General features: G+C 36.7%; 1 protein-coding gene across 3 annotated transcripts in view; it reads left to right on the forward strand.

Moving 5' to 3' along the window:
• The window catches only part of LOC141402856 (acid sphingomyelinase-like phosphodiesterase 3b), a 767,718-nt gene that overhangs the window by 663,128 nt on the left and 86,170 nt on the right, over positions 1–18,420 (forward strand). For all 3 annotated transcript variants that reach the window (XM_073984889.1, XM_073984890.1, XM_073984891.1), the window contains one exon: positions 12,649–12,844. In XM_073984889.1, coding sequence (XP_073840990.1) covers positions 12,649–12,844 — 196 coding nt within the window. The remainder of the gene's footprint in view (positions 1–12,648; positions 12,845–18,420) is intronic.

The raw sequence follows: 18,420 nt of genomic DNA on the forward strand, positions 1-18,420 counted from the left end.
AGTGGGCGCCCTCACTATACGATCTAAGCAAAGAAGATCGTCCCTGCTATAGAGATAGCCAGTGAGTTCTTACTGAGAGCAAATGAGCACACATTTTAAAGTGTTTTACATTTAGTTTACGCTCCCTTGCTCTCAGTAAGCGCCCACTGGTGCATGTGTTTGTTTTCGTTTTTGTGCCTTTTGGGTTTGTATTTTTTCTGCACCCAAACATATAAAATGTTTGCACCCAAACATAAAATTGTTTCCACCCAAACATATCTTTGTTTGCACCCAAACATAAATATCTTTGCACCCAAACATATATATGTTTGCACCCAAACATATATTTGTTTGCAGACCCAAACATATATTATGTTTGGGACTGTTGCAAACATATATATGTTTGCTGCAAAATATGTTTGGGACATATGTTAGAGAGGCCGTTTTTTGCGTGTATATACACTTTGAAACGACCAGAAATGTGCCTCATCGAAATAACGGTTTGAGAACCCAAGTATGGTTCGACGAAATTCGTTTCAGACAATTTGGAGTCGATTTAGCCATGTCCGTCCGTCTGTTTGTCTCTCCGTCTGACTGGCTGGCTGGCTAGCGCGCGATAACTGTCGAACGGATCAACTAATTCGAACCAAATTTTGGGTATCATAATATTTTGTCCAAACTTAATTTAAGTTCGAACATGGACCATATCGGTCCACTCTTTCGGGTACCTTCCCCACAAAAGTTCAAAATTTGTCTGTAAAATGGTGTGAACGATAACTCTCAAAGGGTCAATCGATTTGGTCCAAACCTTGCACATCGTTTTATTCCTTCTAGATATAGATCGGGTTCGAATGTTGTGGTACAATAATTGTTTGTGGAACAATTATTATTATTACTGTTATATATTACTACTTTATACGAATTGTTTCTGTTAGGTTTTTATATTTTTTCTGTTTTTAATAATAAAAAAGTGTGCCACATCTTGTTCCACTATTTCGAAATACATGTTCCACATTTTTTTCAGAAATAATATTTTTTGTGACATTTTTTGAAATTTTCCAGCGGTCACGCTGCCCAGGATGCCTCTATATTACGGTATAAAACATGGCGATCCTGCATTATCCGTTCACGCACTGCTTACTTTTTTCTGTCACAACGGCCGTTCTTGGACCACCCCCACGACTTTCGTTTTTTAGCGAGTGTCTGCCACGATTGAATTCATTAAACCAGTTTTTCATGGTGCTATAGATGGTCCTATATCTACATACAAATATTTAATTTGATCGATGCACTGTGAAAGTTGTTAAAAATAATCGCACGAATATGTTCACCTGTTAATTCCATTTTTTTTGCAAATTGATTTTTTCAAGTCACTGTAATCAACTCAACACGTGGTCGTGCGTCAAACAGAATTACGAAAGTTTATGCTTAAAAATGTTAACTTTTAAATGGAAATGTAAACGGGCATCTGACAACGCTGCCTGTTGCCTAGGCCCTTTATATATATCGTAACCAATATTTGTTTTGTGTGTGCTATATAGGACCGTTATGAACGATAACGTTGTAAACGATTTTGACTGGACATTGAAGAGACTGAAAATCGGGCGGTACAGTTATAGGGGATATATAAAAACGTACACCTGTACTGACAAAATTCTGGGAAACGGTTTTGTAAACACAAAGAATACTAAATACCAATTTATGCTCCGTCTTACATTGTATGGAGGATATATTATTTTTTTCTGTTTGTAATACATCGAAATAATCATTTGCGACATAACGTATATAGATATATACACTTGATCAGGTAAAAATTCTAAGACCATCTGGCCATGCCCGTCTGTCCGTCCGTCTGTTTGTAATCACTCTTGCACCCGAGTGTCCTTTTGCCATAGGCCAAGGATAGTTCGGAGATGAGCTACATAGGTCCACGTTTCCGTGTAGCCCCCATATACCACCCGGTGTTTTGAGGATTTTAGTTACAGTTTTGACCGAAGTAGCTGAAATTTGAAATTTGAGGTTCCTAATGGCCAAGAAATTTCTTTACTAAAGATTATCGAGGTTTGTCCACGTTTTGGTATATCCCCCATATAACGGTATCTTGCGATGCTTTCAGCTACATTTTCTGGCCGAATTGGGTGAAATTTGAAAAAAAAATGTGACTAGAAAACATCTCCGCTGAAAATTGCCACGATAGGTCCACGTTTACGTAAAGCGCCCACATAACGGAACCTCCCGATTTAAGGTATTTTGGGGATTTTAGTTAAATTTTTGGCCAAACATAGTTTAGTTCAAAATTTTCTGTAAAATAGTGTGAATGATACAATCGATTTGGTCCAAACTTGGTAATTCATATTATTTCTTGCAGATATGGATCGGGTTCGAACATGGACTATATCGGTCCACTACCTCACATGCGAAATGGGGAAAAATTAAGATTAAGACCTTTTCTCAAATCCTTTGATTTTAGTTTTAACAACTTGTATTCGCTGTCCCCATTACGACGGTACAAATTTTTCAGGGGCAAGTCCATACTTCTAAAGAAAATTAACCGTACGCTGTAAAAAAAACCCTCTGTCACCATGTGCCGTCGATTGTGTCCAGATCTTGACCTTTGTAATATTTTGTCCAAACTTGGTTTATGTTCGAAGATGAGCCATATCGGTCCACTCCTTCAGGTACCTCCCCCCCAAAAGTTCAAAACTTTTCGCTAAAATGGATCGCACGATAACTCTCGAAGACAGAAACCGAGTTAGTCCATACTTTGCCCATTGTAATATCCCATATGGTCTATATATGTATGTATGTCCACTCCTTCGGGTACCTCCCACACAACATTTCAGAAAAGTGCAGTTTCAGACCTTCTCTCAAATTTTTTTGATTTTTGTTGTAACAATTTCTATTCGCTTCCCCCGTTACGACGATACAAGTTTTTAGGGCAAGTTCATACTTCTTGAGAAAATGCCCTGAAAGCTGTAAAAATCCCTATGACACCATGTGTAGTGGCTGTGTAGCGCATGATAATTCTCGAACAAATCAGCTGATTTGGTCCAAAATTTGGCCTTCGTAATATTTTGTCCAAATTTAGTTTAACTTAGAAAATGGTCCATATCCGTCTCTTTAGGGCACCTCAGGCCAAAAGTTCAACATTTTTGTTTAAGTGGAGTTTAGGATCTGTTAGAAAATTCTTTGGAAAATTTATAACGAAGTTACTCCTAGTGGTCCTGTTTACAGCGATATGTATTATGTTTTTCGTGCGCAAGTCAATGCATCCTGAGGCTCTAAAGTCTAAATTATACGGAGAGAGACCTAGTGAAATGACTGGTGGGCGCGATATTTATCGAAAACAAATGACTCCCAAATATAATATTCACTTCCCAAATGTCCTCATCCGCAACACGTTTGAGTTTTAATTCAAATCCATATTTTGTCGTCTAGTTCGGCTTACACAGGCTGAGGGTATATCTCTGTCGACAAAGCCGACTGATACTTTTTTCTTTTTGTTTTCTCTTTTTATTTATCGCCTTGCACCGGCTTGTATTTCTCCACAAACAATAAATATGTACGGTCTATATGTTGCCTTTTATTCGTTTACCAAAAATGTCATAAGCAAGAATGCCATGCTGATTATATGTCGCCGCCTTAATTACAATTAATTTAAATTTTAAACAGTAAAAAAAACATTTTTTGCGAAAAAAATTCCAGCTTATCAAACAAAAACCAAAATGTTTTCTGCTTCTAATGTTGATAGCTGTCATCACATCTACTAAAGATTCAGATGGATAAAAACTATTGCAATCTTTTTACCTTGGTTTTCATGGTTTTTATGGCTGCAACATGTTGTAGTTATATCACGAATATTTGTGTATGTATCTTGTCTATTACAATTTTAGCTTTGAGGCCATTTTTATTAGTTAAAACTGATTGAACTAATAGTTCTGAAATGATTTATAGTAAAATATAAAATATAAAAAATATAAAACTTTGTATTCATTTTTTGTGCATATTTTGGAAATGCTTGGGGTTAAAACATTGTTGACATGTTGGACAGTTTCGTTCAAAGTCATTTATATGAAGTCTGTGTTGGTGTCTATGACAAAGTAAATGTATTAGTATGTGTAATATTTACACCTAACATACCTATGTATATAGTATAATATTTATAATATTTATAGCGTAGAACTAACTGTTAAGCAGATTTGAAAATACAAATATAACATAACCCATCACATTAAATAATATATAAAATGTTAAGAATAAGCTAAACCAAAATTCACTTTGTAATGCCCTAAGTCATGTAATACTCTTATGGATAAGAATTATGATTACTTCGTGTATTATATAATAAACTATATGTTAACTTCCACACATAATTTAGTTAAGAAAATAAGAATTACTTTTTTGTTTATTTTATACTGAAGTTTCAGTTGAAGTCAGTTAATTTTAAAGCATACCGAAACAGTGGGAAGTGAACGTCATGAACAATAGAAATTTAGAAAATTTAAGTTATTCACACCACAAAATTCGAAACATTTTCACGGTTCAAGAGCACCACCTTTAAATGAAAGGATTTTAAACCTGGGAAAATTTTGCTGATTCTGAAACTACAATGTTCATAGATAAGAAAAATCAAAAAACAAAGAAATCACCAGAGCGCTTTTTAAATAAATCCCGATCAAAGTTCAAATTTGTAGGGGTTTTTCGGTAGAACGGTACCTCCCTATTTCCGGTATTTTGAAGGTAGAGACCTCAATATTCCACCGAAATGGCTGAAATTTGGTACTTGGTCTTTATTAGTGGTATTAAATGTTCCATGTAAAATTTGTCGAGGCTATATAAGGCGTGGACTTATGCCTTATATAGCCCCATAGAAGATTACCTCCCCATTTTCGGTGTTTTGAAAGTTGTGGCCACAATATTCCCACGAAATTGCTGACATTTGGTATTTCGTCTTCGTTGGGGGTATACAACTTTCCCCCATAAACTTGTCGGAACATGTTCACGCCTTAGTAGAGCCTCCGTAGAACGATACTTCCCTATTTCCGGTACATTGAAGATAGTGGCCCAAATATTCACCGAAATTGCTGAAATTTTGTATTTGGTCTTCATTTGGGGTATTAAAGGTGCCATATGAAATTTTGTCGGTATAGGTCCATGCCATAGTGTAGCCCCCATGGAGCGGTACCTTCCTGTTTCCGGTATTTTGAAGGTTGTGACCTCAATATTCCACCGAAATGGCTAAAATGTGGTATTTGGTCTTCATTTGGGGTATTAAACGTTCGATATGAAATTTGTCGGTATAGGTCCACGCCTTAGTATAGCTCCCTTAGAACGGTACCACTCGATTTTCAGTTTTAGCCACATTATCACACCGATATGGCTTAAATTTGGTACTTAGTTTTCGTTGGAGGTATAAAACATTCTCCCAGAAATGTGTCGGTCTATGTCCACGCCTTCATATAGCCCCCATAGAACGGTACCTCCCGATTTTCGGTATTTTAAAGGTTGTGGCCACAGCAAACCACTGAAATTTGTTATTTAGCCTTTGTTAGAGGTAAAAGCCTTTCAGACTGAAATTCGTCGGTATAAGTCCACGTTTAGATATAGTCCCCATAGAACGGTACCTTCCGATTTTCGTAATTCTGTAGATTGTGACGTTAATATCCCACCGAAAAACTGAAATTTGTTATTTAGTCTTCCATGGGGTTATAAAATGTTCCACAAGAAAAATATCTGTATAGGTCCGTGGGTTCCTATATCCCCATAGAAGCGTACCACCTGATTTTCGGCATTTTGAAGATTTTACCGAAAGATCGGAAATTTAGTACTTAGTCTTTCCGCCAGAAATTTGCAGGTCGACTTTTGTATATAGCCCCAAGGAACGGTACCTCCCGAATTTCGGTATTTTGGTATTTTTACTTGAATACAGAGGGTATAACACGTTCGGCCCGGCCGAACTAAACGCCGTTCTTATTTGTTTTTGTTAGTTTGTAACGATTTGATTAAAAACGGTAAGCCTTATCGAAATGGGACTGGGGAACATCTTATAGCTGTGGAAATTGTCTACAAGATTGACTTTTTTGGTTTGTTCCAGGTTGTACCATTTTTGACATATATAAGTTTCAGTTGGGAAATTGCAGTAATGACCTTTTTATAAGGAGACGATACAGTCAGTGAATTGTCCCAAGTTGAACTTTGAGAATTTGTCTTTAGTTTCATTTTGATAGGGGTTGCGGTTTCCGAGGAAAATCGTGAAAACCTAAAAAACGCAAAAAATTTGAACTTTGATCTCGATTTATTTTAAAAGCGCTCCTGCCTTTTTTAGGCGAAGATCATTTTTAGTATTAATTTTTAATTATTTTCTCGTTGGAGTCGATAATGCAAGTGAAAAGATTTTTTTGGCTTTTTGATTTTTCTCATCTATGAACATTGTTGTTTCAGAATGCGCAAAAACTTACCGCAAAAACTTCGCTTTCATTTAAGGTTGGCTTAAGAGCACGTGTTTTATGTCTAACTTTTCACTCGACATTGTTGTTTGGAAACACAAGTAATTCCTCAAAAAGGGAATGCAAACTTATCTTATACTTCAATGTTCCGCATACATTTAAATATCAATATTCTTCAACTATTCCACTGTCTACACATCTCTACTTAATATACGAGTATGTACATACATATGTACTTGATTTCAAGTAAATTTTCCAACAAAATGTAATACAAAGTGTCCACAAAGCCATATAGGGCAGATACACACAAATTGATATGTACATACATACCAACTAATTCATACATATATACATACATCCGTATATAAGTTTACGCTCTCTGTGTACACAACTATTAGAATACATTTTTGCTAGGAAGCCTTTCTTTAGAACAAACGAAGACTATGACGAGCACTTGGTAAAAACTTTAAACAAGTCGAGTAGTTTAGGGCAATTCACGTCTCTTTTGCACCAAGTTCTTTTTCTTTTTGGTTTCATTGGCCGCAATGTTATAAGTTTACTTTCTAAACTTGTTTAAATGCAGAATTTGAGCCTATTCAACCGGAAGATGAGTTTAGGAAAGTGGGCCAAGAAAAAAGAGAAAACAACAAAAAAAGGAGGAAGAAAACTTTCTAAACGATAAGTAGACTCATCATCATCATCAACATGGTTGTAGTAGTCTTCAAGTAAGTTTCATTTTGGTTACCAAAATAGTTAAGTGGTAATGGAGGACGTGATAGTATCTTCTTTGTGAAGGAAGTTTTTTTTTTCAAAGAACAAAACAAAATTACACACACAAAGTCACTAAATTGAAAATAAATAGTAGTCAATGTGTATATATTTGCTATACAAAATACCCCCTATGGTGATGACGATAATGATAATGGAGAGAACACACTCACATTTGATGTGTTGTGATGGATGGAGTTGGGTGGAAAAGGAAGGCCTTTAATAAAATTTACAAGTTTCTTTGATGACTTAAGTTAGTTAAATAAAACTTGATTTAATCATCGTCATCTTACCTGAAAAGCTTGTCACAAAAGTTTTGTTCTGTGTATTTTGTATGCATGTTTGTTTGCAGATCCATACGTACATACACACATTAACATATGGCAATGTACATATGGCGTTACATGTGAAGCACAACAAACAAGTGCCAATTGAAGAAGAAGGATACAGTTTTGAAAATGACTTCAAAACAACTATAATGGTGTTAAGACAGGTCGAACTTTGTGTATTCTTTCTTATGCCGAAAATCCTTGACATACGGCAGTACTTATATTGAGAACTTTGCATGGCTGAATCATTATTTAAACGTAGCAAGCTTTGCGCTGAGAAACACAAATCTAAAATATAGACATAGCTGATTTGATAGATTTGGGCTATTTCCCACAAAAGGCGTTTTTGCCATCACTGATTTGTAAAATAGTTATGGAATTCGAAACGTAACACAACAAAACTAAGTCAGACACACACACATAAGCAAGTGAAAAAAGTATCAGCCGAAAAGGGATATAAAATAAGCCTGTATGAATACTAAGACTTACCTCTATAGGCAGCCAGGTCGATTTAAGGTTACGCAACCGAAATCACTTTCCCTACAATTATGTACTTAAGTAATTTTCAAAAAAATTTTTGAACTATTGCAGAGACGGTAACTGAAAGAATGGACTTACTTAGTCCATCTTGGAGGTAGATCCAATTTTGGATGTTATTCCTTTCGATAGTTATCATGCCAACCAACAATTTTTGTTGGGGTTTATCTTTTGAAATAGTAGCCTCAGGGCGGTACGGCCCGATTTCAGGTATTTTTTAAATTCGACAAAATTGCTTGCAATTTGGCAATAAGGGGTTCAAGCGAAAACACTTCTAAGACAAAACTTGTGGACAAAGGAGGAGTTTTGAGTTACTGCCCGCTTTCAGGTATTTTGAAGTATCTACATTTTCAGTCGAAATTAGCAGTAATTTGGTATTTAGCGTTGGCAGCGGTCAACAAATTTCTAAACACAAATTTGTTGATATATAGCTCCATAATTAGCTATAATTTGGGATTTACAGTGATCAAAATGCTTCTCCATCTAAGATTGTGGACATTTCAGGTATTTTGAAGTTTTAATTTACATTTTCGCCCCAAATTTTTTGTACAGAAAGACTACAAATTTTGGACTAGTTATGCAGACAGAATTTATGCTAACGAGGGTATCTACACTTTTATACGGGCAAAATGTGCCTAATCGAAATAATGGATTTAAACCCAAAGATGTTTGGACGAAAGCCGTTTCAGACAATTTTGAGTTTATTTAGCGCAAGATGCGAACGGTTCAACCGATTCGATCCAAAATTCGGCTTTCGTAATATTTTTTCCAAACTTAGTTTAAGTTCGAAGATGGGTTATATCGGTCCACTCCTTCCGGTATCTACCCCACAAAATTTCGAAAATGTTCAGAAAATTTGTGCGCATGATACCTCTTAAAAGTAATAACCGATTTGGTCCATGCTTTGCACATCGTCAAATTTCTTGTAATTCCCACCCCAAATTTCGGAAAAGTTCAGTTTAGGACCTGCCTTCGAATCGCTTTGATTTTTGTTGTAACAGCTTTTATTCAATGCTCCCTATACGACGGTACAAGTTTCATCAGATGCAAGTCCACACTTCCTGAGAAAATAGTCTAAAAGTTGCAAAATACCCCTATGACACTGTGTGTGGCGGCTGTAGCGCAAGAAAACTCTCGAACGGATCTGTCGATTCGGTCCAAAATTTGGCCTTCGTAATATTTTGTCCATACTTAGTTTAATTTCGAAGGTAATCCACATCGATCCACTCCTTCAGGTACCTTCCCCACAAAAATTCAAAAATGTTCGGAAAAATTGTGAGCACGATAACTCTTGAAGGGAGTTACCGATTTGTTTCATACTCTACACATCGTAATATTTCAACCAGATATAGATCAGGTTCGACTATGGGCTATACTTGTCCACTTCTGCGGGTACCTCTTACACAAAGTTTTGGATATGTTCACGTTAAGACCTGCTCTCGAATCACTTTGATTTTTGTTGAAGCAACTTGCATTCGCTGCCTCAATTACGACGGTAAACTTTTTTTCTGGGGCAAGTCCATACTTCTTCAGAAAACAGCCCGAAATTTGTAAAACACCCGGTGGTTTCATATGTAGTGGCTGGAGAGCACGATAACTCTTGAACTGATCAACCGATTTGGCCCAAAAAATTGCCATATTTTGTTCAAACTTAGTTTCAGTTCGAAGACGGGTAATACCGATCCACAACTTCCGGTATTTCCCCCAATATTAAAAAAACGCTAAAAAGGTATGCACGATTTCTCTTGAACGGGGCAACCAATTTGGTCCAAACTTTGGATCTTCTAGTATTTTGTCCAATATTAGTTTAACTTCTAAAATGGCCCATATCGGTCCTCTTCTTAGGGCATCTTCCACACAAAATTCAACATTTGTGTCTAAGTGCAGTTTAGGGTGTGTTCAAAGATCCTATGGAAATGTATACCGATGCTGTTCGTTGAGGTCCCGTTCACAGCGATATAAAGTTTTCCGTGGACAAGTATATGCTTCCTGGTCCAAAAGTTATACGACGATCCACTGAAATGACTAGTGGGCGCTATATCTATCGATATCTCACGAAGCTCCTAGGATGTTTGCTATTGAAAATGGGCTACATAGGTCTTCGTTTTGATATAGCCTCCATAGAACGGTACCTTCCGATTTTCGGTATTTTGAAGGTCTCAGCATCATTATATATCTGAAATGGATGAAATTTGGTATTTAGTCTTCGCTATTATGAGTATACCTTCACATTTTCATATAGCCACCATAAAACAGTACCTCCCGATTTTGAGAATGTTGAAAGTTTTAGCAATATTTGCTGAAATTTAGTTGTTGTTGTACAGTATTTTTTTTAGGTTTGTACATTCATTTTCTGCTTAATCTGGCTCTGGTTCTATCTCCAGTTCTATGAATGTGCCTACATCGGTGGGATGTAACCACAGATCTACTGGATTTAGTTGGACAGTGGCAGTAGAAAAGGCATTTTCATTCATTTTCTGCTTAATCTGGCTATGGTTCTATCTCCAGTTCTATGAATGTGCCTACTTCGGTGGGATGTAACCACATATCTACTGGATTTAGTTGGACAGTAGCAGTAGAAAAGGCGCAGTGTGTCGTGTGGGCCTGTGCCTCATGATGGACAGGTGTGTCATCGATCCTTACCCTAGAGGAATTAAGACAGCTGCTGCATCCCGAGCGTATTTGAGCCAAAACTACTTCGGTGTGTCGTAGGAGCTGAAGCTTTTCAGCTGCGATAGATGGAGGATGTTCTCTGAGGAACGCATTCACACGATAGTTGTTGATGGCATCAGCGCACAGAGGGCGAAATCATTGATCTAGCGGGGCGAAAGTCAAAAAATCAAAGTATAAAATTGCGAAATGTTTTCCATTATATCGATTACAGACACTCTGCTGACTAAGATATTGTTTTTACTTTTTTGTTGTTGTAAATATTATTTTAATTTTTTTAATAATTAAATTGTACTCCCTAGATTCCGAATAACCAAATTTTAGCTGCAAATAGCTGCAAATGGGGGTGGAATACAGGTGAGGTAGAGGTTAAAGAGTTTCAGAGACCAGTTCCACATTGGGGAACTGAATTTTAGTCATCTTAGTCTTAGTTTGTGGTATGCAGCTTTTCCATAGAGAATGATAGGACGGTACCGCCTGCTTTTCGGCATTTTCAAGGTTTTGTGTCTCATTATCACACCGAAAAGGCTGAAATAATTCGCTGGTACCAAAAAACTTTTTCTCAGTTGTTTATCAGTACAGATTTTAACATAGCACCGGTAGAACCGTACCGGCCGATTTTTTGTTATTTTCAAGGTTTTAGCCTCATTATCACAGTGAAAACACTGAAATTTGGTATTTAGTCCTCGATATAGAAATACAACATTCCTACGAAAAATTGAGGCCATATGTCCACAGTTTGATATTGCCCCCATATTACGGTACTTCACGATTAGTAGCTTTGAGGACTTTGGCCACATTTTCCAAAACAAAATAGCTCTAATTTGCACTTTGAGGTTTTTGGTGGTTAAACGGCCTACCCACAAAAACTGTAAATATATTTCTATATGGAATTCGATAAAACTGAAACTGAAAATACTCAAACTAAGCCAAACTAAACCAAAAAAATTAAACTAAACCAACCTGAAGACTACCTTTTTCGAAATTTTGGAAAATACGTAATTTTGGCAATTTTCTGGAGAAAGAAATATCAATTTTTCAGAAACTTTAAGATATTGTGTTCTTTTATAGGTAGGTAGGATTGTTGTCTATAAGACCCGTTTCAATATATTACCGTAGCGTTTACACGAAGTGAGCTATTTTATTTTTCCTCAGGTACTACATGTTAGTGAAATTCGAACTTTAGTGGACTAGAACGTTTTAGGGAACAGTTTTGAACAATGTTCCGTTTTCACAAAATGAGAGAGTGTCCCCTTTCAGCGCATATATACCTTTGTAACCGCACCGTTCCGTCAGTTTAACACTTTTTTAAATTTTTAGAAATTACATGGGTTACAATTTTTGTTTTTTCCATACCGTTTGCCATGTAAATTATAGTTTTTTACACAAATAGAAATTTTTTTAATATATGAGTTTTTATAAGAGTTATTGCTGTTATTTTGTATAACGTGTTATCAGTTTGGAAGGTAAACGATACAGCCCAAAGTCTTTTAAAGGATTTTTACTTAAATGGCTGTAACATTGTATTTCGGATTCTCCACGCTTCATTATAAGATCATATTTTGGTAAATGTCCCATATGAAGGAACCTCCCGTTTGTACATATTTTAAAAGTTGTACAATGCACACACATCACACACATGGTACTTCGGTTATAAGGGTGAAAACATCGATGACTCATTCCAATTAAACATTCTTTAGAAGAATGTAACTGAAGAACATTTTTTAAAGAGGGTATAATCCACTTCTGCCTGAAATAACCCTTGACGTGACTGAAGAGCTTTCATAAACGATAAAAAATTAAATTTTCCATTTTACCTTGGTTAATGTACCATTTGTCGAAATACTAAATGTTTATTTAAAAAAAATAACAACATTTACTAATTAATTGCATTTAATTATTCTTTCTAATCTTTACAGGTCTACATAGTTGGACACATACCACCTGGTTCGGATGAACGACATATTGGCTTACAACAAAATGGTCATACCACATTTACTGAAAGCAACAATAAACGCTATCTGGAGTTAGTCAGAAAATACGCATCAATTATTCAGGGTCAATTTTTCGGTCATTTACATTCCGATTCATTTCGAATCATATACGATGACACAGGTATGTCAAGCAAAACACTCTTCATAATAACAATGAAATATGTATATGTTTGTGTACATGTGCGTGAATGAATGTGGGTGTGTGTGTGTGAGTTATAAAATATAATAGCTTCTGATTGTGTATGGTAATGAATATGAAATCAATTTATTGCCTCTCTTGTCCGAACTTTAGTAACCGCATCAATAACTATAACATACCAATATGTATGCAAATATTTATTGAAAATGACAAATATTAATTTAAAATTGTTTAACCCTGCTCGAGGGGATGATGTGTGGTTGTTTGTGAATGTGTTTCTCCCCATTCATGGCCAAACACACATTGTGTGCTCATATCTGTAGTTTGTGATATCGAACTTCATTTTGTTGATTTTACATAGTTTATATGTGTAATTTTACAATTTTACATCATATACCTTGCTAACATTATCATAAATATTGAACAGTTGATGTGTCACATAACCAGAGGTCATATTTATCCAATCCCTTCTACCATATCCCTCCTTCAATTCAGTTTCAATTGGCAACAAATATATGAGCTATCAGAAATCAAGAACAATGGGGTGAAATTATTAAAATGAGAGTAACTGGGTCCCCTTATTTTATGACCGAATGTGAATGACGTGTCGAACATGATACGACTTCAATTATGTAAGAATTTTTCTTTCGGACAAGAGTAGCCACCACTGGAAAAAACAATTATGAATGACCTCCTTTTTAATATGAAGACTGAATGTGTCTAACAGAGTACAAAATCCACTCCGTAGACGAGTTCCTCCACTCCTTAGACGAGTTTCAGGTAGACCGGTTCCGGAAAAAGTGGATAAAGCATATATATAGGAACATATAAATAACCTGCGTGCCTCATGACGGAACAAGGGAATATTATCATCTCAACAGTGGGTAACAACCATAAATAACCTATTAAGGACTTTAACCAAATATGGATTTGAACCAGGCTGCTATACAGACGACCTAATTGTACTTCTTAGGTGGCAGTATCCAAATCTGCTTTGTACGAAGGCAGAACCAAATATGAGACGTAAGTCAATGAACATACCACCAAAACAATAGATCGTTTTGTATCAGATCGTATAACTAAAACAAGTGAAATCTTAATACCGAACAAAGACATGTGTATTAAAGAAACCCTAGCACACATACCTTTAATAATGAGGCTGTGCTAGGGGGAGAACGATACTGGGTTTCTATATAATAGAACCGGCAACAAGAATCTACCTCCGACAGCCGGATCATAAAACGATGCTGTTCAGAGTGTCTGAACTGGTTTAACCCTAACGCTCGAAACCTTAAGTGAAAACACGATTGATGACAATTCAATTCTTTATTATTACCTCTTGGTGCTTAAATTATGATTAAAATTTGAATATTTACGCGATATGCTAATATACATCAATGCCGTTCTTTGGTATTGTTGAAGTTACGAAGTTTTTCGACAATTCACACACACGAGCCGAACGCAACAAAAGAGAGCAAATGTTTTGATTTGTTTTTGTTTTGCAGCATGCTTGCATACAACCTTACTAACACACTGTCAAAAGTTGCAAATATTCAAAATTTGGTGTGCCCTCTTCTTGGTCGGCAGTGATATACATAAATATGTTAATTATTCGTCTCAACTGGGTGGAATCTTACTGTGGGCTCGCAGTCAATCGTCTTCGGATGACACTAGAAAGAGGGATGTCACTAAAGTTGTGGTAGTCGGCTTGGCTGTGCTCGGGTGGCAGATGTCGGCTCGATCGTACGCAATGGTAGTGGTTGTTATGTTGATACTCGCCTGTAGTAGTCGGCTAGAGTAGAATTGCCGATGATACTCCCCTTAATATAGCCGTGTTGAAGCTACTCGGATTGTTGAATTCGGGTTGATGATACTCGGCTTTGTGTAGTCGTGTTGATTTCAGTTGGGTCGTAGGCGTAGTGCGATCGTGTTGTGACCCTCCGTTTGTGTTGTTTATACTCCGCTAGGTGTCTTCGGCTTGATGCTGAAGACCCTCGGTTGCTGTATTCGGGTGTAGTAGTCGGGTTTGTGATTCTCGTTGGTTCCCTTTGGTTTATTCAGCGTGAAACGTGAAGACGATCGTATGAAGAGGGAAGCGAACGAATCGCAGAAGCGAACGAGTCGCGGAAGCGGACAAATCGCAGGAAGCTTCGGCTATGTTGGCTACCAGATGGATTGCGGACACTCCCAACTTCTTGTATCTTTGGTTTAACTCCAGCACTTGACGATCTCTGATATTGAAAACCGAAATATGTACTTATCCGGGGAGCAAAAATAAGTGAATGAGTATTACTTATACACACTTTGGTAATAATTCTCATTTATTTACGATGAACCAAAAAAATTCCATTAAATTCAACAGCAAAACCTGATGCTATATTTACAATTGAGTATTCCATTGGCAAATACAGGAGTATACAGGAGAATTGTAAATACAGTCATAACGCCACTGTAGTAGTACATTAATGCGGGGTGTGTATTTAGGTGGGACAACAATAAAATTAAAGGTGGACCGGGAAAATGTAGTGGTCACGTAACAATTGTACACAGAGATTAGGGGTAACGAGATAGCTAACTCTTTGGCAAAAGACGTCAGGGAGCAAACTACGTTAAGTCCAGATAATACTAAGCATTTATAGAGGCGCGTCTACAGTTCAAAGCATGTGCAAAAATGTTCATATATCCCTCCGGAATACTGATAAGAAAATGTGAAAAAGCGTTAACTTCGACAGTGTCGGACTTATTATACCCCCACCATGAACTTATATGGAATAATTAATTTTCTTTCTGTTCATTGAAGAAGTACTTCGAAGCAAATGGTCGCCTGTTTCTTCGGCTTAAGGAACGTAGGAGGTCAATTCTGAGTGGTACACTTCTACAACTTGTTTGCCTGAAATCTCCGGAAAAATTCGAAAAACGAACAAGAGAAGACGAGCCATTGTCTTTTTGACAGAAGATACTGTAAAAGCGTTCAGAAACTATGTTTTGGAGGTGTCTAAATGCAGCGGAAATACTGCTTCAACAACTGGTTTGAGCGCACGAAAAAGTTTATATGTCATGCAGGAGATTACTTTGAAAACCAATAAAAATTTTTTTGACTATGGTATTAAGCCTGACTATTTTGAAAAGCAAAATAGAGGGTAATCCATTTAGAGGTTCCTACTTTCTTTAAAGAAAAATCAAATTCAATAGGGAATGTTTATTATCATTTAAAAGAACATTCGATGACATTTTTTTTTTCAGATTATGTTTAACAAATATTGGCCGAGGCTACGTCCCAGACGGTCTATCCGTTAAGTCCAATTTTCAATGACTCGTTTAAGCTTTTCAACTGGAAACTGGCAAATGGCGCGTCTGGCGTTATCCGCATACAATTTTGACTTTACATTTTCTCACAGGAAAAAGTCTAACGGAGTGATATGAGACTATCTTGGTGGCCAATCGACTGGTCCAAAACGTGCTCACCTAAGTGTTCTTTCAATAAATCCATTGATTGATGCGATGTGTGGGAAGTGGTGCCGTTTTGTTGAAATCAAATGTCGCCGAGATTACGAGCTTCAATTTCAGACATCAAATAGTCGGTTATCATGGCGCAATAAGGTCGCCATTGACGATGAAGTCCTAACCGGCATCATTTTGAAGAAATAGTGTCTGACGATTCCACCGACCCACAAACCATTATTTCCTCTTCTTCGCAAATGTGGCAATTTTGCTTCTTCACATGCCTATAAAGCCCTAAATGTACCCCATCACTGAACAAAATTAGACTCGAAACACACTCCCACATAAGCGAATTTTCGTAATAATGTTAAACGATTTGTAAACGTTGCAGAGCCGTAAGCTTTTCCATGATCAAATGTCAAACAGTACTAGACAAAAATAACATGAACACGTGACACGAATCACGCGTGATCTTGAAAAAAGGACCTCTTGTTGGAGCACCCGTAGAAGTCGTCATCCCGAATAAGAAACGCCAACCCTCCTAATTGTGAGACCGGTTACCGTCGAAATTGTGGGTTATTGCTGTCATAAGCAATATCAACAAATTAGTTATGTGCTTTTCGTTGAGACTCAACGAACGCATAGCAGTGGGAAAGAATTGGTTTTGTTTGCAAGTGAAGTTGCTCGAGTTTAGGTAGTGCCAAAGAAATTCTCGATCAGAGTGTTTCTTTGCACACGTATCTATTTTAGCGGGCTAATGACATGTCAATGCATTGGTTAAAATGACATGTCAAAGCATTGGTGAAAATTACATGTTAACGCATTGGTTAAATTGACATACTTAGGATCCAAAAAAGAACGTCATCTTTTAGGGGTCACGCTCATATAAAATTCATGAGTGAAAATGACAAAAAGATGACATGCCAGATCACTTGCACCCATGATTCAACTCATGATTTTTCATCGAACATTTTGCTAGGTTACTATAAGGAGGGTTGGCGTTTTTTATTTGGGATGAAGACTTCTATTTTGTTTTTCAAAATAGTCAGGCTTAATCCCATAGTCGTTGTTTTAATATTTTATTAAAACAACTTTAATTTATTAGTGGAAAAAAATTAGGCGATATTTACCCTAATTGTGAGACCGGGCACCGTCGAAATGTTGTTTGTCATAAGCAATACCAACAAATTAGTTATGTGCTTTTCGTTGAGACTCAACGAACGCATAGCAGTGGGAAAGATTTGGTTTTGTTTGAAAGTGAAGTTTCTCGAGTTTAGGTAGTGCCAACGTAATTTTCGATTAGAGTGTTTTTTGGACATGTATCTATTTGAGCGAGCAATTGACAGTTGGGTATGAAAAGTTTCTTGTTGAAAAAAAAAAATAGAAGTCGTCATCCCAAATAAAAAAAAAAAACCACCCTTCAAATTGTCGATAATAAATATTTGCGTTTTCATATTAGTTCTTCTTTTCTAGTTCCTTTCGTAGTCTGAAGATACTACTAGAGGAACTAGATAATGGAGACCTTATATGAATAATTAGGATGGTGGGGTTTTTATGCCTAATATTGGGAGATACTGTTCTTAGGGGCTATACCATAACATCACTGAGAACCTCAATTGCCAAATTACAGGTATTTCACTTAAAAAAAATTAAATAATATTTTCATAATAGCCTGAATCAATGTTTTGTGATCACTTGTACAAAACAAAGCAACAGATCTACGATTAATAAGTGAATGAGATATTAGAGGACTGACAGGCATCCTTACAGAACACTTAGGGCTACAAGAGCAACTGCACTTTGTGCAAAAAACAGTGAATGAAAAGCAAGTGGAGATGACGACGAAAGGTTAAAACGCCGTCCCTGTCGTTTCCCAGCCTTTGCGTCTCTGAGAGCCCAACTGCTACGAAACGACACAATACAAAACTCAACCAAATTAGGGCAACCAAATTAGGTTTAAAAAACTTATGTGATTTTGGCAATGAAGGTTTTATAAAATTAGGCAATTTAATAATATAATCTCCTCCAGAATACAAATTAGACCGCACAGAAGGCATACTATGGCTTAGGTGTATATCCATTCGCATATATGGCTATTTTTGTATCGCCCCTCTTTT

Source organism: Musca autumnalis, unplaced genomic scaffold (assembly GCF_047663935.1).
Source record: "Musca autumnalis isolate F117 unplaced genomic scaffold, ASM4766393v1 scaffold_4, whole genome shotgun sequence".
Lineage (NCBI taxonomy): Eukaryota > Metazoa > Arthropoda > Insecta > Diptera > Muscidae > Musca > Musca autumnalis.